Source organism: Chiloscyllium plagiosum, chromosome 21 (genome assembly GCF_004010195.1).
Source record: "Chiloscyllium plagiosum isolate BGI_BamShark_2017 chromosome 21, ASM401019v2, whole genome shotgun sequence".
Classification (NCBI taxonomy): domain Eukaryota; kingdom Metazoa; phylum Chordata; class Chondrichthyes; order Orectolobiformes; family Hemiscylliidae; genus Chiloscyllium; species Chiloscyllium plagiosum.
The window spans coordinates 29,894,129-29,915,338 of NC_057730.1; the positions used below are offsets into that span (position 1 = coordinate 29,894,129).

The 21,210-nt window shown below is 41.2% G+C and overlaps 1 protein-coding gene across 1 annotated transcript in view; it reads right to left on the reverse strand.

The window, feature by feature from the left end:
• The window catches only part of baiap3 (BAI1 associated protein 3), an 81,695-nt gene that overhangs the window by 1,147 nt on the left and 59,338 nt on the right, over positions 1-21,210 (reverse strand). Inside the window, exons 23-35 of the mRNA XM_043711073.1 lie at positions 20,970-21,121; positions 18,371-18,494; positions 17,937-18,080; positions 16,403-16,480; positions 14,611-14,826; positions 14,246-14,314; positions 13,632-13,711; positions 10,009-10,117; positions 8,556-8,627; positions 7,675-7,758; positions 7,010-7,130; positions 6,329-6,452; positions 2-207 (exon numbers count right to left, since the gene is read on the reverse strand). Coding sequence (XP_043567008.1) covers positions 2-207; positions 6,329-6,452; positions 7,010-7,130; positions 7,675-7,758; positions 8,556-8,627; positions 10,009-10,117; positions 13,632-13,711; positions 14,246-14,314; positions 14,611-14,826; positions 16,403-16,480; positions 17,937-18,080; positions 18,371-18,494; positions 20,970-21,121 — 1,579 coding nt within the window. The remainder of the gene's footprint in view (position 1; positions 208-6,328; positions 6,453-7,009; positions 7,131-7,674; positions 7,759-8,555; positions 8,628-10,008; positions 10,118-13,631; positions 13,712-14,245; positions 14,315-14,610; positions 14,827-16,402; positions 16,481-17,936; positions 18,081-18,370; positions 18,495-20,969; positions 21,122-21,210) is intronic.

Genomic DNA, 21,210 nt, shown 5'->3' on the forward strand with positions numbered 1-21,210 from the left:
CCGCTGGGTTCAGGATGCGTCAGTTTCAGAAATATTGGGGAAACATTTTTTATTCCTCCAGCAATAGCGGGTTTATTGAACCCAGGAACTTCCTGCAGCTGCAAAACAGCCTCTCCTGCAAAGTCATTGGTGGAGAGCCAGTCGTGGTCCATGACTGTGAAGTGAATGCAGGCAGTGTTGTTACTGCACTGCTCTTGTGTTACAGTGCTGAAAGAGATAAAGCAAGTTGCAATGCAACATATATATGTTAACAAAAGAGAATGTAATACATAGTGTGAGCAATCAGTAAACTACTAAAGACCAGGAGGGTTGTAAGAGATCACTTAACTGACAGAGCCTGGAACAGTGCGAGATCAACCAACTGGGACGACAAACTCTGTCCCTGTCCAGTGGTTAATCTATTATCCATACTATTGTGGTCAGATGTATCTGTAACAGGTCAAGTAGAGTTATCCCTCTAATTGGGTCTCTGCCCACCTGCTGCAGGTTCTGCATGGCTGATCTGTCCCATAGAACTGATTGTTTAGTTGAGGAAGGATGAGGTAAGACCATAACACAATAAGAAACAGATGCAGGAGTAGGCCATTCAGCCCCTTGAGCCTGCTCTGACATTTCCAAGATCCACGTTCCCACATTTTCCCCATAACCTTTGATTTCCCTGTTGCTCAAGAATCTATCTCAGTCTTAAATACGTACAAAATATTCCAAAGGGAATTGAGAAACAGCTGTGTGCTCTGTTTTAGAGAGACAAGGCTCACTCTGCTACACCTGACTATGTCCGATAACCTGAGGGTTTTTCAGTTCACTGCATGGATCACTCATCATCCTCAGGCAAGGCGACAGGAGGTGGAATCTGCCTCCTAATCAATACCTCCTGGTGCTCAGACTTGGTGATCCTGGTGGGTTACTGCTCCTTGGACCTAGAATATCTTAAAGTCAGGCAACACTGACCTTTCTAGGAAATCCAGATATGACCTTAGTAAAGCCAGGAGGTCATAGCAAACTAAGTTTGAGACCCTGATCAACCATATGGATACTCGTCGTTTGTGGTAAGGCTTACATAATATAACAGGCTACAAAAAAAAGTCAAACAGAATTGCTGGCAACAGTATCCTGATGAGCTCAATGCATTCTATGATCACTTTGAACAGAATGTCAGCGACATTATATGACCTGACCCATCAGCCTTGGATGCACAATCACTGCCACGGACTGGCCTTCTTGAGAGTGAACCCATGGAAAGTGAATGACCTGCATGGAGTCTCCAGCTATGCATTCAGATCCTGGTTGGGCGTATTTGCAGACATCTTTAACCTCTCCTTACTATGATCTGATGTCCCCACTTGCTTCAAGAAGACCATCATCATCCCAGTGCCAAAGAAAAATCATTGAGTGCCTCCATGACTACTGCCCAATCGCTCTGACCTACATAATTATGAAGTGCTTCGAGAGGTTATTAGTGGCTCACATCGACTCTAGTCTACCAAATTTTCCAGATCCTTTGCATTTTGACTCCCAGCATAGCAGGTCCACAGCAGATGTCATCTCCTTGCCCCTTCACTCATCCCTGGAGCATCTGGATAGCAAGGATGCCTACCTAAGGTTCCTACTTATTGATGAAAAGTGTGATGCTGAAAAAGCACAGCAGGTCAGGCGGCATCCAAGGAGCAGGAAAGTTGGCATTTTGGGCATAGGCATAAGCCCTTCATCAGGAATGAAACATTCCTGATGAAGGGCTTATGCCCAAAACGTCAACTCTCCTGCTCCTCAGATGCTGTGTGACTTGCTGTGCTTTTCCAGTGCCACACTTCTCTACTCTGATCTACAGCATCTGCAGTCCTCACTTTCTCCTACGTATTGACTGCAGCTCTGCCTTCAACACCATAATTGCAAACAAACTCACCTCTAAACTCCAATCCCTGGTCTTGGCTTCCCCCTCTGTAACTGGATTCTCGACTTCCTGACCCGCAGACCACAATCAGTAAGGATAGGTCACAACACTTCCTCCACAATAATCTTCAAAACCAGTGCCCCGCAAGGCTGCATACTAAGCCTCCTATGATACTCCTTATACACTCACGACTACGTGGCCAAATTCTGCCCCACCTCCATTTATAAGTTTGCTGATACCACCACCATTGTAGGTCAGCTCTCAAACAATAAGACCGAACACAGGAAAGAGATTGAGTGATTAGCAACATGGTGTGAAGACAACAATCTCTTCACCAACATTAGCAAAATGAAGGAGCTGGTCATTGACTTCAGAAAGCAGAGTAAAGGCACCCCTGTCAGCATCAATGGTGCTAAGGTGGAGATGGTCAAGAGCGTCAAGTTCCTGGGAGTAATGATCACCAACAATCAATCCTGGTTCACCCACATTGACGTGATGGTCAAGAAAGCACAACAATGTCTACTTCTTCAAGAAGCTAAAGAAATTCAGCATGTCCACAAGGACTCTTACCAATTTTTATTGATGCACCACAAAAACCATCCTATCTGGATGCATCACTGGTTTGGCAACTGCTCTTTCCAAGATCCCAAGAAACGACAGAGATTCGTGAGCACAGCTTAGTCCATCATGCACACCCGCCTTCCATCCACTGACTCCAGCTGTACTTTCCGCTGCCTAGGGAAAGCAACCAACACAAAGACCCCTCCCACCCCAGTTATCTTCTGTCGGGCAGAAGATAAAAAAGTTTGAATACACATATGAACAGTTCCAAGAACAGCTTCTTGCCTGCTGTTATCAGACTTTAGAGTGGACCTTTCAAATGTTAATGTTGATCTCTTTCTCAGCAGCTGTGACGCAGTATTCTGCACTCTGTTCTGCTGCCCTGGTGCACTTTGCATGTCACAACCATGCAAAGCAACACTTTTCACTGTATCTTGGTTCATGTGACAACAATAAATCAAACAAATCACAAAGATTATGTCCCCAGAACTCTTTGTGGCAAGGAGTTCCAAAGACTCTCAACTCCTCATCACAGTCTTAGTTCTGAGACTATGCCCTTTTCCTCGACTCTCCCATTTGGGGAAACATCCTCTCGGCATTTATCCTGTCAAGCCTATTAAGAATCCCATATGTTTCAGTGAAATCACCTCTTAATCTTCTAAACTCCAGTGAGTTCCAATCTGTTTAGCCTTTGTTTATAAGACGATCCCTCCCTACCTGGGATCATTCTAGTCAACCTTATCTGAAATGCATCCAATGTAATGATATCTTTCCTCAAATAAAGAAAATAAAACTGCTCACAGTACTCAGATGTGGTCTCACCAGCACCATGTCCAGTTGCATTCAGACTTCCTTACTTAGAAATAAGGGCCAATATTCCATTTGCCTTCCTGATTATCTGTGTGCTAGTTTTGTTTTTGTGCACAATTAGGCATGGATAAGGTAAATAGACAAGGTATTTTCCCTGGGTTGGGGGAGTCCAGGACAAGAGGGCATAGGTTTAGGGTGAGGGGGGAAATGTTTAAAAGGGACCTAAGGGGCAACTTCATGCAGAGGGTGGTGTGTGTATGAATGAGTTGCCAGAGGAATTGGTGGAGGCTGGTACAATTATAACATTTAAAAAGCATCTGGATGGATACATGAATAGAAAGGGTTTAGAGAGATATGGACCAATGGGAAATGAGACTAGATTAATTTAGCACATCTGGTCGGCAAGGACCAGTTGGATCAAAGGGTCTGGTTCCATGTTGTACATCTCTATGACTCTAAGTTCCTTTGTGTTTCAGCTTTCTGCAACTTTCATCCACTTAAATAATACTGTTCTTTTGTTCTCCCTTCCAAAATGAACAACTTCACATTTTCCCACATTATATTCCATTTGTCAACTCTTTGTCCACTTAGTTAAACAATCAATATCTATTTATATCTAATTCACAATTTTCCACCTATTTTTGTGTTGTCTGCAAATTTAGCTGCAGTACATTCACTTCCTTCAAGTCATTAATATATATTGTAAACAGTTGCAATCCCAGCACTCAACTCTATGAAACCCCACTGGTTACAGGTTACTAATTTGAAAAATAGCTCTTTTTCCTCACTTGCTGTTTCCTGCCTCTTAGCCAATTCTCTATCCACATTAATATACTACCTCAACCTCCCCAGACTCTTATTTTATGACAACTTTTTGATGGTATCTTGTCAAATTCCTTCTGGAAGTCCAAATATAGCACAATTAATGGTTCTCCTCTGTCCACACTTTCATGAAGCCATACCATCTCTGCGCGATTAGATTCTGATTTTTAAAATGTTCTGTAATGAATTCCTTAGTAATTCCATTCCCAAATTTTTCCAACAATAGATGTCAGACTAATCTGTTGTATTACCCTGTTGTACTTATGTGAGGTATGATTCGTCTGGATAGTATGCAAAACAATACTTTTCACTGTATCTTGGTACATGTGAATAACAAATCAAATCAAAATTGTAATAAAGTTACCTGCTTTTCGATTCCCTCCCTTTTTGAATAGGAGTGTCACATTGGCAGCTTTCTAATCCTCCATTACCTCTCCATAATCCAAGGGTTTTTGGAAAATTACTATAGATTACTATAAATCTCTATAGATGCTTCTTTCAGTGCCCCCAGGCACAAGCCACAAGGGCCAAGAGACTGATCAGCCTTTAGCCCCATTGGTTTATATAATACTACTTCTTTAGTGATAGTGATGGAACTTAATGCTTCCCCCATATTCCTTAATATTTGAAGTATCTTCCACCATGAAGACTGATGCAAAATATCAGCTAACTCCTTTTTCCCCATAACTCCGCAGATCCTTTTCCTAAGGGGCCTATGTTCATTTTGACTTTTCCTGGCTATCTGCAGGAGGAGTCTTTGCTCATATTTAACACAATGCCATGAAATTTCATGGGATCCATAGTAAATGTTGAGGATTCGCTTCTGAATGTATTTGAATTTGCCACCAACTTTGAGAGTTTGTCCTGTTGGTGAAACTTGACATACCAAGGGACGCTGATGGAGTTGTCTGGAACATTGGCTGTTAACTATGATTTATAGAGTCATAGAGATCTACAGCATAATAAAAGGCCCTTTGGCCCATCACATCTGGTGCAGTCAAAAACACCCATCTAATTATTCGAATCCCATTTTCCAGCTCTTGCCTTATATTCTTCTATGCCTTGGCATTGCAAATGCACATCTAAATCCTTCTTAAATGTTGAAAGTTTCCATCTCTATTATTCTTACAGGACAGTGAGTTCCAGATTCCCATCACCCTCTGGGTGAAAAAATATTTCCTCATATCCTCTCTGAACCTGCTCTTACCCTCATTCTATGCCCTCTGGTCATTGATCCCTCCATCAAGGGGAGAAGTTTCTTGCTGTCTACCCTACTATTGCCCTTCATAACTTTATACATCTCAGTCATGTCTCTTCTCAGTCCCCTGTTCTGTAAGGAAAACCAAATCCTTTTTTTTAAACTAAAACTCTCCAACCCAGGCAACATCCTGGTAAATCTCCATTGCACCCTCTCCAGTGCAATCACATCCTCATAATGTGTGCACAATAATGTAGTTGTGGCCTGACCAATGATCTAAACACTTCCAGCATAACCTCCCTGCTCTTAAATACAATATCACTACTAATAAAGTCAAGTATATCCTAGACTTCCTTAACCACTTTGTCCACCTGTACTGATACCTTAAGAGACTGGTGTACATGATTTGGTGAGTATGATTGTGTCAGGCTACTTCTTTACTAGACTGTAGCCAGCTCTCCCAATTTTGGCACAAGCCACCAGATGTCAAATACGAGAACTTGGTTGGACTGATTCAGCACAGAACTCTTTTGTGATTTCCAGTGCCGAGAGTGATGCCAGGTGGTCCATCTGCTTTCGTTTTAAACTTGTCCGTAGCAGTTTGATGCAAACACAGCTTCCTGGGCCATTTTGGAGGACATTTAAGAATTGACCACATTGCTTTCGATCTGCAGCCACATATAGGCCAGACTAGGTAAGGACATCAGATTTCACTCCCTAAAAGACCTTAGTGAACCAGATGGATTTTTATGATGGTCCAGTAGTTTCATGGTCAATATTGCTGACACTAGCTTCCTATTTCAGAATTTATTAATTTTAAATTCCATTCTGATGGGATTGAACTTCTTTAAATGCATTAATTTGGACTTCAGAATTACTAGTGCATTACCACCATACCAGCATCTGCCAAATTGTGAAATATCTCCAAGATACTTTAGTAATAAAAAATAAAGAAGATATATAAAGAATATCAGGAGGGAATTAAATCAGGGAATGTTTGCTAGGCAATAAATTCAGCATTCAGGTAATGAAACAAAAGTACTGACAAGATGAACAGTTCATCGAAGATCGGATGTAGCGTTTTATTCTTGACTTGTGTTTGCTGACTCTTTGACCCTGGGAAGAAGTGGAGCGGAGCAAGTTTGATGATGACAAAAGGATCACTGAGACCTGTTAACACAGAATTTTAAAAATTGGTGAGCTCCTAACATAATTCACTTCATCCTAACCAAGAACAGACTACAGATAACTGAGGGAATTGTAGAATTTAATGCTGGAGCTTGCCATATGTGTAGACAGTTCTTTAGTATATATTTGAGATGTTACAGTTTACAATCATATTCTATGGTTTTAACTTGATCATACAACTCAATATGAGCAATCCTAAAATAAACAGGAGCCTTGTGTGAATATTTAAGTTGGGGTCCAATGCACTATGACAGAATCTGTGGTTCCTAGACCCCAGCAAAGCACTCCAAAGCAGCTAAATTGTGCATAGCAAGGTCCCACAAATAGTACTGAGTGACTACATAAGTCTAATTCTTTTATACTCTCTTTTCCTTTCTTTGATTAAACCTTTATACACATTCATCTCTTATTTTATAATGTTTAAAGTGCAACACATTAATCTGTGTATTTCTGTACTGATGCTGACTTTATTTTAAACCTAATTCGGATATAGCATGCAATAGATGAAGTGCAGGAGCTGATAAATATTGCAGTCTCACCATTTGCATCCAAGGCAATCAGGTTTGTAGCATGTAAGACCTCTATGCACAGTTTGGATTCAGCAGCTTCATAGTGACATTTGATGCACAGCATCCCATACAGGCTTGGGTCAGTGGATTTCTGAGATTGAAAGCACAGTTACCTTGAATAAAGTGAATTTATTATTTCCCTCATCATTTTCCGAAGTTCAGGAATTCATGCTGTATATCTGTGACTTTGGCTTATTAAATCTGTATCTCCAAATTCTACAGTCCATCTTGCTGTGGCACACAGTGAATAGAGAAAAAAAAATCAACTTCAACTCACAGCTAAACATGCTCAGTGAGGCTCAGGATGATTGCTGTAATAAATAGGAAAATTATACAATGTGCAGAGCATGGAACACAACTGGCGGTGGAACTGAAGGTATCATGCTTGAATAATTGGAGGGAACTTTACTTAATATCTAACCTGTGCTATGCCAGCCCAAATGGTATTTGATAGGACGGTGTGGAGGCAACTTTATATCTAACCCGTGGTGTACCTGCACTGGTAGTGTTTGCTGAAATTATTTTCCTGAAATGAGGCTGTCCATTTCCCAGAACGAATAATGATCAACATAACATTCACCAGAAACAAACAAGTGAACATTGTTATTTGGAATTGGTTACAGTGGACGCAGTACCTGTTGACGGATTTTGGCCTGGTAAGAGTATTCAACCAGCTCTTGCGTTGAGCATTTATTTAGACGCAGCTCTTCCTTCAGAGCCTGTGAAATCAATCATCAAAAAGATAGGGTTTACACTGTCTGCTACACAGAATTCCAAAGTACCACAATGCTTTGATAAGAAGATCCATAAATATTCAAGATTGGACACTAATGTATAGCACCTTGTCTTTGTGTACATTGTGAAGTACTTCAGAGGACTGATGCAGATGCCAAGCAGGGGCAGAAGTTTAATGACAACCTCAAAACTTTGACTAAGAAACCAGTGGGATTTGGAAAAGAAATTCTAATGGGTGAGACACCAAGAAAATTCTGCAACCTGTTACGTAGGAAGAGGAGAAAGAATCAAAGGGAGAAGGAGCAAAGGAGAGTGGGAAAATATTACAGAGGGCCATTAGGAGGAACAGAATGATGCTTTCTTAAACCTGGTAACATAACAGAAATTTCAGCACAGAAGAGAGCGTTTGGCCCAGTGTACCAACACTGGTTCTTCCTTCACATTAGGGCTCTGTACTCTGGTCCTGTTTCTCAGTCTTTTCTCCTAATACCTTAATATTTTCCTCTGGGGAGTGATTCTCTGATTACCTCTGCGACTGGCTCAGCTTTCAGCATATGGTGGGAATGACTCCCATATTCCAGCCATCCTTCCTGTTACACTTCCAGCACAAATCCTGAGGTTCCTCCTGCTAATGACTCACTGAAAATAATCTTTTGCTGTTCACCTTGGTAAAATTGAACATTTCATTTGATGTCCCCATAATTTTTAAGATTTTGGTTAAATACTTTCTAGGAGATCCCAGAGATCGATTAGTGCTGAGTGTGAAATCAGTTCTTTTTACCTTATATTTATCATTCTGCAGGCTGTCAAGTGGCAATCCCTGCCCTTCTGCATGGAAAAACACCACAAGAGCCTAAAAAGAGACAAATTCAACATTCTAGAAATGCAAAGCACCCAAACATCACATCAACCAGTTTACACAGCAGTTAGAGACTACTACTGAAGTTGTGATCAAATTATTTAGAAGAACCTAACGCCTTTGACTTCTTGAAAATTTTAATCAACTCATTCAGTAAATGTAAGAAGTTAAGGACAAGCTTTAATAGTGCAAATTTTAAATGCTTTGCTGGAGGGTCTGGGTTCTTGATTGTTTCCTGAGCCACTCTCTTTAACTTAGTTGGTGACACTCCTGCCCCAATTAAGCCTATAGTCTAGGCTGATACTAGACTATAGTAAGTCTGAGCAAGTGTTGTGCTTTCAAGATGCCGTAGATGTTGAAGCAAGTTGAAATTGGTGTTAAGGCCCAAAAGGACTATTATAAGGAAAGCTAGAGTTCTCACAGTGTACTGATCAACATTCTACCCTTTTCAAAACATTACAGATTGTGGTTACTCAACATATGCCCTGTTGAACAACAGGAAAGATCTTTGAGATGTTTAGGGTAAATGACAACATATCACGGCTCTGCAGGCACTCCTTATATAGAAAAGGAGAGACTGGGAATAGGAGAATGGAAACCTTGATGTAGGATTGTATCAATATAAATTCTCTTATTTCTCAACGTGCAAAGTTTTGCTTTACGTTTTGTGGTTTCTGAGGATTTGGTACAATAGGACATAAGCCACAAAATCAAATGGAAAGCATCAGCAGAATAATGGGTAACTAGCTAAATGATGACTTAACTAGCACAACCAACTTCCTTTGGGTTACACCAACGGTCAGTGATGGAATTTTTGTGTGAGAAGGTTTTTAGATAAAGCAGCAACATGTTAAGTGAGGATGAAGATATGGGATTAAATACTGCATGAGGAAATTGTGAGGCCTCTCACAGGGAGACATGACATAGGAGTCTGGAAGAGTCTGCACAAGAAGAAAGAGATTACTGATGGGGAGATCACCAATTATATTTAAATTGTTCCTTCTCCACTGTTCAATGTTAAGTCTCCACAAATGGAGACAGGGATAGGATGTGCTAGAGATAGTGAATGCTGGAAAATCTCAGCAGGTCTGGCAACATCTATGGAAAGAGAAACTGAGTTAATGTTTCACTTTTGAAGAAGAGTCATACCAGACTCAAAACATTAACTCTGTTTCTCTCTCCACAGATCCTGCAAAACCTGATGAATTTCTCCAACATTCTCTGTGTTTGTTACAGATCGCCTGCATCTACAGTATTTTGCTTTTATTGTAGGATGTGATGGAATGAATTAAATTAGGCAATGCATTGGAATTATGAGCACAAAGTGTTATGATGTGGTGACTGGTAACCATGCCCTTTGCCTCTTTGTTCTAACCTCCAGAGTGAAGTGAAATCGCTCGTAGAATTCGGTAGACATTCCAGTATTTATAGCCAATGCCTCAGTGATCAAATCCAACAAGAGTGTCCACAACGCACTCAGTATCCTTGAGGAAAAATAGAAGAATTATTGCAAGGAAAGTCAGGGGAGAATGTGGACACTGAGCTGCAAGAGTAAAGTGACACAATTTTAATTCTGAAATTATCAAAAAGAATTATCTTCCCTTGAAGATGCCTGCAATGCTAACACTTCATGCAACAGTGACAAACCAGGTTCAGCATGAGTTTTAAGCTTCTCCACAGACTCAATCAGAAACCTTAAGCAAAGGAGCAGCTTAAATTAAAGACAAGGTCAATCTACCTCAACGCTGTTCCAATAAATATTCCTGAGACATGTGCATTATGGATGCAAAGGAAAGCTAGCTATATACTGTGCCGTTCAACACTCCCGGGGAGATACAACTCGAGTTAGACATGGTGTAAGTTTCCCTCTAAGCTGACCCATCAAATATTCGCTGGGAAGGTACATCACATATTTATACAGTATCTTGATATTTACATATTTACATCCTGCAAAACTTCACAGAAATATTGAAAGGAAAAATCTGTAATGTATAAGATGATACTAAGGTAGATGGCTAAAGAATACAATGGAGTTCTAATTAAAGATCACAACCTCATGTTTTTCCCTCTACAGATGCTACTAGGGATTGCTGAGAATTTACAGAATTTTCTGTTATATTAGGACTAAGCAAAGTTCTGAATAACCTTAAGGAGGATAGAATTACAGAGGCTGTTGGGAATGCACTGGAATGGTCAAGTCTAGGGTTAACAAAGGGTGAAAATTTAGCAGCAGATGAGCTGAGACCAGGATATGGTCCATTGATGATGCAGAGCTAGAAATTGGCAGTGTAGTGAGGACACATTCACATTGCTGGAAACTTATCTCAAGGGTCAAATGTGACACCAAGACTCAGATGGTCATCACAACTGAAAGCCTCTTACCTCCTGCAAATATCCCTGACAAGTGGAAATCCCATCTCCAAATGCACCATTTACACCTTTCGCAGAGAAGGTTTGTACCCAAGTCACCAGAGACATGGTTCACTGAAACAGCTGGCCATTTAAATGATCATCACTCTCTATTCAAATCTCTTGTTGTTATCCTTGCTGTATGGAATAAGACTATGCAGAGCAAAACAAATGAAAGCAGGTCTTTTTCAATAAATTTATATTGGTTATTCAGGTTATCCCTTTTGAGAGCTGAGATATTCCTGTAGATATGGTCCCAGGACACCTTGGGGTGAGGAGGTGATTTCAGGTATCCTTTGATATGATTAGGTACACTTGGGTGGGGGGGAGGTGGTTTGTATTGGTTACCCTTTGGGATTGCTAATAGTAGTAGATGAGTCTGCCTAAAAAGGTCCATAAACCCTTTGGAACTGTCAAACCAGTAAACATATTTCAAGCCATCAAAGACTTCTCAAATTGGTAAAAGAAATGTATAAAACTGCCAGAGAATGATCAAGGGAACTATCATAAGCCTGAGGTTTCCATTACTGGATTTGTGCTGCATTACTGACTTTACATGGATTAATTATTACAGTGGGATGTCTTCAATTTCAAGTGGTTTTGCAGATGTGAACTTCTGAATACCACGGTTTGGAGATGCCAGTGTTGGACTGGGGTGTACAAAGTTAAAAATCAAAAGCTAGTGTGCTTCCAAATAAACCTGTTGGACTATAACGTGGTGTTGTGTGATTTTTAACTTTGAATACCACAGTTTTTTTGCAATTGGAATGAAATATTTGTTTTTACAAGGCTTTACTGAGGTGAAGAAATGTAAAAGTATCAAATGTGTTCTTATGAATGAGAGTGTTTTTTTCAGTAAAGTAGAACCTGTAATACACACTTAGAAATTTAATTTTTATCCTCTGTGCATGAGTCTTGAGGTGTGCCCATGATGGATACTAGGTGAGTTGCCATGGTTGGTGAAAGAGCAAAAGGTAGTTGGAGGATATGGGCTTGCATGAGTTGGCACTAAGTTAGTATTAGATATCTTCAAGGGCCAAAATTGTGAATACAGGGGTGCAGATTACCATTAGGGTTATATAGAGTCAGGATGGTGAACACAGGGGCATTGAGAATATGAAAGTCAATTTGGAAGGTCTAGAGGTACAGAGGGTTTGGAGGTATGATCGGCTGGGGAATGTGTCGAGGGCACAGAATATCATAGAGTGTGGAATGGGATGGCAATGGATGGGAGTGGGGAAGAGAGGGAATTTGAGGATGAGAGCAGGAGGGATATTGTGGTTTCATTCTTTTTTCCATTAAAATGAAGTACAGCGCCAGTATACGGAGGCACAGCCAGCAGCTTCTGCTCTTGTTTCAGGGTCACCTTGCTACTAACCATCCCATTTCTGTGTTTCTACCCAGGAACAAAAATAGGGTGCCATGTTTGCAAACAGTCTGGCTCAGCTTTGACAGTGGTCAGAGAGAGTGAAGGAGTAGGTAGTGAAGGAATAGAGTTTGAAGCAAATAACAGCTTTGGTCTTCCCAGTATTTAATTTGAGGAATTTATGCTCATCCACTACTTGTGTCAGATAAGAGATGTGATAAGTTGAGCAAGAGTCAAATGAGCTGCTCGCAAGATATAACTGGGTGTCGTTAACATGAAAGTCAAATCCAACACTTTTCTGATGATGGCTTTGAGGGGCTGCATGTAGATGAGAAATAGGAGGGAGCTATGGATTGATTTTTGAGGGACACCAGACATAACAGTGCAAGAACAGAATGAGAAACCATTACAAGTTACAATTAGGTGGCTAAGAATGGAAGCATGTGAAAGCAGCATTACCCAGTTAGATGACCCAGTTAGTTGCCAGCTGTTTCAAAGGCTGCAGAAAAGGTGATGAGGATGAGGAGGGACAATTTACCTTTGTCACTGATAGATAAGATATCATCATGACTTGCATAAGAGCAATTCTGGTAAATGTGGATAGGGATGGAAACCTAACTGGCGGGACCTGTGCATGGAATTCTTAAAAAAAAATGGAAGTTAGAGCTGAGATAGGAGAATGAAAGTGAGTTCAGGGTTTTTTTTAATTTTGAGGAGAGTTAATGATATTTGTACATCAAAGTTTAGGTATGGGGTAAGGCTACCTCTACATTGTCCAATTAAATACCCCCAAGGCAAATACAGCAAGGGTTAGATACAGTGTAAAGCTCTCTCTCTAAATTAGTAATTCAGATACTTCTAGACAGGTAAAGCACAAATTAGTTTAAGAATAAAGCTAACTCTACACTGTTGCAAGAAATATTTTCAGGGCGAGTGCAGTGCTGGGTACATATACAGCTAAAACATAAGCCAAAATAGTGAGGAGTCTTTCAGTCCAGGTTGGAGTTTAGCACAAGTTCTACAAGAGACAGAACTTAAGGCCAAATGAAATGTTGATCGTATTCAATTATACCATGCAACTCTCGACTACGTCAAGCCTACTTTAGTAATCTTAGTAGATCTGTAATCTTAGTTCCATTTGAAGCCAGAGACTTCTTTTGCACTTTAACCATCCTTCTGTCGCTAGATTGAATTTCAGTGAACTTTGACTTGTCCTGACTTACTTTCTGAGATTCTCCATCACAAGCCATTCGCTCAGGATTATTAGATTGTCATCTAAGAATTTCATAAGAGGACAGACAGCCTGCAACACAGAAACAGTTGTTATTGAACAGATGTGGTATACACTGTCAAAAAAAGTTTCCTTGTAAAAATATTTCTCAGAATGTTCCCAATCTGTGTCATTCCTCCCTGGAGGTATTGTCTAATCCTGGAACATTGTACCATTTCAGCAAGTGGTATCACATGTCTCAATTCAACTGGTCACATACGTTTTACATATAGCTGTAACCATATGCAACACAGCTATTCAAGAGTACGGGTATCACCATGATATTCTCATCCAAAAATGACAAACACATTAGCAAAACCCGTTAGAATCATGTGCCATTCTCCCGTTTGGGCCCACGGAAATAGAGATCCTTCGACTTCTTATGAGATCAATACAGGTCGTAAATCAAACCCAGAGCTGTCCTAGTTATTCATCTCGAGCCTTGCACTGTTTAAATTCACTGAGATCTTGCTACAGATTTGATCCTTCTCAGTACCAAGTGCTAGAGAGAGTGTCTGTTGTGATGATTCCCAAATCCTTGTACAAAACCTTCTCCAAGACACCTACCTCATCAGGCTGGATGGAGTCTGGTGATAGACTGATGTGCTGAATGTATTTTCGCAAGTCAGTGACCATCTGTAAAAGCCAAACCCAGGAAACAGCATAGTATTAGACTGGAGGCTTGGAATTGCATACATTTGCTACCAATGTGCTTCCGACTTCCTGAAAATCATTCATATCATTGAGTTGTGTAGATGCAGGCCCATTCCTGGAACAAGCTGAATCCCACTGAAGCAAACTGATCTCCATCAGAGAAAACAGATAACTTTATCCTCCCCAATTAATACCAGTTTTGCCCAGAGGTTTGCCAATTCAGACAGAGCTCGTAGTCCATTGCTGTGCACTAACCCATCAATAGACGTTGTAATTACCTTTTCGACGAGCTGGTTGATCATATAATTAGACTGCCTCTGCATGCCTGCGTCAATGCTTTGTAGTTGGGTGCCCAGGGCTCTCTGTACCTGCTGCTTCCCTTCCAGCCCACAGAGCTGCTCCATGGAAGCTTCCACTCCCTGCCAGTCTAATTCCTTCGGCAGATTCCAGGTGTATGAGTGTACATGCTGAATGTTATTCAAGGCAATGCACAGCTGAGGGGTAGAAGGAAAACCGCCATAACAGGGTGGGAGAACAATAGCAATGATGTTAGATAACATTATTGATCAGAATTGGTGAAATGAACATGAGTTTTGTCACAGGCATGACTTTGGAATATCTGAAATGATGCCATTCATGTCAATTTTCCAAGGGATGTGAAGAACCTTAGAGACACCTGGCAGGCTCTATGTCTGCAGTGACTTTTTTTACCCTCCCTCTGACGGTGATGGAATGGAATTGCCAGTTTTTAGTCTAACGTTATGGCTGATGGCAGTGAATCTTGTTCAGTCTCATTCCTAATGAACTGCAGTGTTCCATATAATTTACTAACCTTGGAAGGGAGTGGAGGTGGGAGGGGTTGGAAGGGGGTCAGGGGACGGGAAGGGAGGTTATTTGAAATTGGCGAACTCAATGTTGAGTCCTCCCAGCTGTAGATTGCCCAGGCAGAAGATGAGGTGTTGTTCCTCCAACCCTCAACCTGTGTTCACCTATCCCTACCTCACTATACTCCCTCCACTTTTTCTGCAGCTGCCCTTACACTGCCCTTACACCCATCCCCAGTCCTGAAGAAGGGTTGTATCTGAAACATTGACTTCTCCACCCCCGATGCTGCCTGGCTTGTGTTCTTCCAGGCCTCCTGCTTGTCTACCACAACTTAATCTGGCAGCCAAACAAATGCTTATCCAATACTTAAAGGATGTTTTCAAACAACACTTGAAAGATGGAGTAAAGAACTGTTCTCTGATCAAAGTACTGTTGACACGTGATGTTGAATTTTAACATCCAAGAAAATCTGAGGATTCATTTTGCTGATGTCCAAGTTTAGCAGCGGAGGCAGGAGAAGGGAACAATGGCTGTTCCTTTCTGGGGAGACAAATCGTAAATCTGAATAGCTTAACGCAAGTGGCAGCCCCTGTCTTACAGGTTTAATCCTGGTTACACTTCCCAGGTCTCAGGAAGCCCCAGCAATTGAAGGGGGCTGAGGCCAGCCTTAAAATGAAGATTAGTGCCTTTAACAGTACTTTTTGCAATTAAAATGCTTACTCCTGCTCCTTATTGAACATAGACCCTCGAGTTTGAAATTTAGACCACCCTTGTGCTGGGATTAGACTTGCACTGGATCAGAACCTCCAGTTAGGTCTGAGATCAAACCAGTCCCAGGAGCATAGCCCCTCTCTCCATGGGGTTGTAGATCAGACCTTCAGACCAGCCTGCCCTGGAATTCTATCTATCTGATGAAAATCAAGCTTGTCAATCAGATTAGTTCTGCTCACAGAACCAGTCCATGACAAAAGATGCACACTTTGGAGTTGGCACTTTCGGACTTTCACTGAGAGTAAATAGAATGATATTTGGCATATAGGAACTATATGCCAAATAAATGAATGGGAAGATATTTAGTTCATTGGAATACTTCATATTAGGACTGAATAGGAAGAGATTCGGTGCACTGGAATTCTGTACAATAGGAGTGAACAGGGAGAAGTTTAACACAATGGGAATCTATCTGGATTCTGTGACCACAATTGGCTGTAGTATCTACAGTTCACGAGATTCCTCAGGACTCACCTGTTGCGTAATTTTCTTTTGACTGTCTGCTTTTTGTCTCACCTTTTCTGAGTACATCACAGCTGCATTACAAATATCCTACAAGAAACCATTGAAATATCTATTGGTCCTGGGAATAAAAACTGCAGAACATTTAAACTGGATACTGCAATTACTCCTGCAGTGCCAACGACAAACATACTCATCACACAATCTGAATTTTTAATAAATTGAACATTAACATAATTTGGCTAAATATAGTGCATCTAAGACTATAAATATCCTAGTCCACTTTATGTTGGAGGAAAAGACAAATTGAAATGAAGGTTCCATGCAGGTTAACCTCACGCCAAGTATCCAGGGGTGAGAGGCACAAATGAGCCATGAAATGAGAATGGAACAGACGTTCACACGAGAACAATTGAAATGAAAAGTGGCCATACACCATCCTTAAGGTCTGAGAGTGATACATTCTGGAACTATGTTGTGGTATGGTAGGCAGTGAAGAAGGTTGTCTAAGATTAGAAGGAGATCTTGGTCAATTGGGTCAGATGGAGTACAGATGGAGTGGCAGATGGAGTTTAATTTGGATAAATGTGAGGTATTGCATTTTAATAAATCAAACAAGGGCAGGACTTATACAATTATTGGTAGAGTCCTTGTTAGTGTTGCTGTACAGAGACATCTGGGGGTTCAGGTATATAGTTTTTTGAAATTTGTGTGCCAGGTAGACAGGGTGGTTAAGAAGGCATTTAGCCTTCATTGCTCAGATCTTTGAATATCGGAGTTGGGATGTTATGTTGAGGTTGTAAGGACATTGGTGAGGCCTCTTCTAGAGTACTGTGTACAGTCTGGTCACCCTGCTATTGGAAAGATATTATTAAATTGGAGAGGGTTCCGAAAAGCTTTACTACGATTTTGCTGGGACTGGAGGGTTTGAATTATAAAGATCGGCTGGATAGGCTGGGACTTCTTTCACTCGAGTGGAAAGTTGAGGGGTGACCTTATAGAGGTTTATAAAATCATGAGGCGCATAGATAAGTTGAATAGCAATGGTCTTTTCCCTAGGGTGGCAGAATTTAAAACAAGGGGACATAATTTACAGGTGAGAGGAGAAATATTTAAAAAGAACATAAGGGGCAACTTCTATTTTAAAAATAGACAGTGGTTTATATGTGGAACAAACTACAAGAGAAAGTTGTTGATGCAGGTACAGTTACAACATTTAAAAGACATTTAGATAAGTACATGACTAGAAAAGGTTTGGAGGAGATATGGCAAGCACAAGTAAGTGAGACCAGTTTAGTTTGAAAACATGGTGGACATAGACTAGTTGGACTGAAGGGTCTGTTTCCATGCTCTGTGTTAATCTGGCTCTCTAGCCAGAAGCTCAATGCCCTACCTCTGATTTCCACTCATTCACAAGCCTCTTCATTGACCACAGAGACCATGGAAATAAGATGAGAACAGGGCCAATACACTTGCTGAGGCTGCATTGAGGAACAATATATTTCCAGAAACCTGCAGTAGTTGTGAGGATTATGCTGATACTCACATCAGTAATTTTTGTTACAAAGACAAATGCCCCCATTGGGTCAGGCCAGGCCAGCTGCAACCAGAAGCTCTTGATCTGAGTGAAGCAAGTCACTACATCGACAGCTGAGCTGCTGTGTTTAGACAATGTGTCAACAGGTTCAAACTGGAGGTAAAAAAAATGCACAAACATTCACCACCATTGCCAACTCAGAGATACCATTCTGAGAAAAGATCACTCAACATCCCCTGTAAAACCTCCCCACACATTTAATTACAAGAGACTTTCTTGAGTAAAATTAACTCAAGTATTCTGCTTCATCCCTTCTCTGTACCAATTACTGACAATATAGATACAGTTACTGACTAGCCTAAATAGAAGAGGACATCATGAAGAATACGCCTGCAGCATGTGAACATGTTTAACTAGCAACAGAGATTGCTCAGGTCATTTACCTGATCCACTGACACTGCCCTCGTAATACGTTCACAAGACTTCTCATAAACAATTTGGAGCCACTTGTTAATGGACATCTGAAACCAATCGTGGAAATTTGTGAGTGCCAGAAGTTGCGAGTCTCTGGAGGGGATTGGAAACAAAACAGATTTAGAGTTGCAGGGGGCTCAGGTATGTTAGACCACTCCCTGGCCATAGGATCCAATGTGTTAGACCACTCGCTGCTCAAAGAATCCACTGTGTCAGACCATTCCTTGTTTTATGAAATCCATTGTGCTAGATCATTCCATGCTCAATGGAATCCTGTGTTAGACCAATCCCTACTATTATGAAGGAAAACAGAGCCTGCATTTAGTATCTGCTCAAAAAGTGCAACGTGCCCTCCCTCAGCATTGGATTTCAGCCTAAACTTTGTACTGAAGCCTCTGGAGAGGTAGGCCATTTAGGACAGAGATGCGGAGAAATTTCTTCACCCAGAGAATAGGGAGTTTGTGGAATTCTCTGCCATAGAAAGTAGTTGACGCCAAAACATTCAACGTTTCGGGTAGGAGATGTATTTAGTTCCTCAGGTGAAAGCAATCAAAGGATGATGTAGGGTGAAAACAAGAACAGAATACTGAGTTGGGTGATCAGCTATAATCATGTTGAATGGTGGGGCAAGCTCAAAGGGCCAAATAGCCTATTCCTGTAATTATTTTTTATGTTTCTCAGAAAAAATATTGCTTTACACAGTGAGTTGTTCTGATCTGGAATGCATTGCCTGAAGAGATGATGGATGCAAATTCGATTGTTACACTCAGAAAGATATTGGATAAATACTTGCAAGGAAAAATAATACAGGGCTATAGGGAAAAGCAAAAAAGAGTGAGATAAAAACCAAAAGAACTGCGGATGCTGAAAATCAATATAAACAGGAATTGCTGGAAAAGCTGTGGGAGCATTTGTGGAGAGAAATCAGAGTTACTGTTTTGGGTCCTGTGATCCTTGTTGATTTTTATGTAGAGGATAGGGTAGGGGAAAGGGATAAGGAGTAAACGATAGATGGAGATAGAGCCCAAGAAGAGAGAAGGACAATTGGACAGACAAAGGAGTGGATAATGATCTGGCCAGGAGAATGAATAGCTACTAATGTCAACAATTAGTGGGTAACAATGTTAAAAATCACACAACACCAGGTTATAGTCCAACAGGTTTATTTGGAAGCACTAGCTTTCAGAGCACTGCTCCTTCATCAGGCGGTTAATGAACCTTCATCAACCACCTGATGAAGGAGCAATGCTCCAAAAGCTAGTGCTTCCAAATAAACCTGTTGGACTATAACCTGGTGTTGTGTGATTTTTAACTTTGTCCACCCCAGTCCAACACCAGTTCCTCCAAATCATGGCTTACAATAGGTTGTGTGTAATAGCAGACTATGTGATAACACAACCTGGTAGGGGTTGGGGTAAAGGAGAAGGTGTCTTAAGTCCTAACATTGTTGAACTCGACATAGAGTTCAGAAGGCAGGAGAGTTCCTAAGTGGAAAATGAGTGCTTATCTTCCAGCTTGTGCTGAGCTTTGCTGGAGTGTTGCAGCAAGCTTGAGATTGAGATGTAGGCCAGAGAACAGGGTGATGTGTTGAAGCATCAGGCAAATGGAAGTTCAGGGTCTTTTTTGCACACAGAATGTAGGTGTTTTGCAAAGCAGTCAAAGGAGACCACATTGTGAGCAGTGAATGCAGTAAAATAGATTGAGTGAATTGCAGGTAAAGCGCTGTTTCACCTGGCAGGTATGTTCGGGCCCTTGGATACTGAGGAGGAAGAAATTAAACAAGTAGGGGAAAGTGCCATGGGCCTGTAGGGGTTATTGGGAATGAAGGAGGAGTGGGATAGGATATCCTGGAGAGAATGGTCCTTGTGAAAGGGTGACAAGGAGGGGAGGGGAATATGTGTCTAGTGGTGATATTCTGCTGGAGTTTGTGGAAATGGCAGCTAATGATCCTCTGGGTGTGAATGCTAGTGGAATGGTATTGAGGACATGGGCAACCCTATCACTGTTATGGGAGGGAACAGAGGAGCTGAGGGCTGAAGTGCAGGAAATACGCCACACCCGCTGAGGGCCCTGTCAATACTGTGCTGGGGAATCCTCAGTTGAGGAAGAAGGTGGACATTTAGAGGCCTCTTTGTCAAAGTTGGCATCATCAGAACAAATGCAATGGAAAGGGATAATTGGCTCTAAACAGCTCCACCAAATAAAGACATAATGGATTGACTGGCTGCTTTCTGTGCTATAAAATTCTGTTCTTTGCTCGGGACAATCCAGGAGGTTGTTTTCAGAATCCAAGTGTTTTTACAGAGAATTGCTCAAGTCATCACCCAGCCATTTCCACACCTTCAAATTTCTCCAGTCCTAACTCTTGAATTCTGAGGTTGAAGTAACTGCCACTATGCACCAGAACTGTCTTAATTTCTTATCGTCTCCATCCCTCTCTCCCTTGCTACATAACCCATCGTTTCAACTTCACCAGTCACTCCCAATAATTCCTCCTCAGTGTCTGATTTCCAACTCTATCCCCTGGGGCTACTTTAGGGTGAGTAGTTCTAGCTTCTGTTGACTCACTTTAATTGAAGGTATTCCTTGAATCGTTTCAGCTCTTTGAGTGACAGGTACAGCTCAAATAGAGTCTCCCCCATCTCCTGCGTCATTCTTGACCTCTCCTGTTCCATGGTTGTCCCCAGTTCCTCCATCAGCATGAGAATATCATCTGCGACCTGCACCAAGCAGATAGTCTTAAGGAAACAGTTTAAGAGTTCAGGAGAGGGGGAAAAGGTAATTCCAATTAGCTCCATGATAAGCAGGT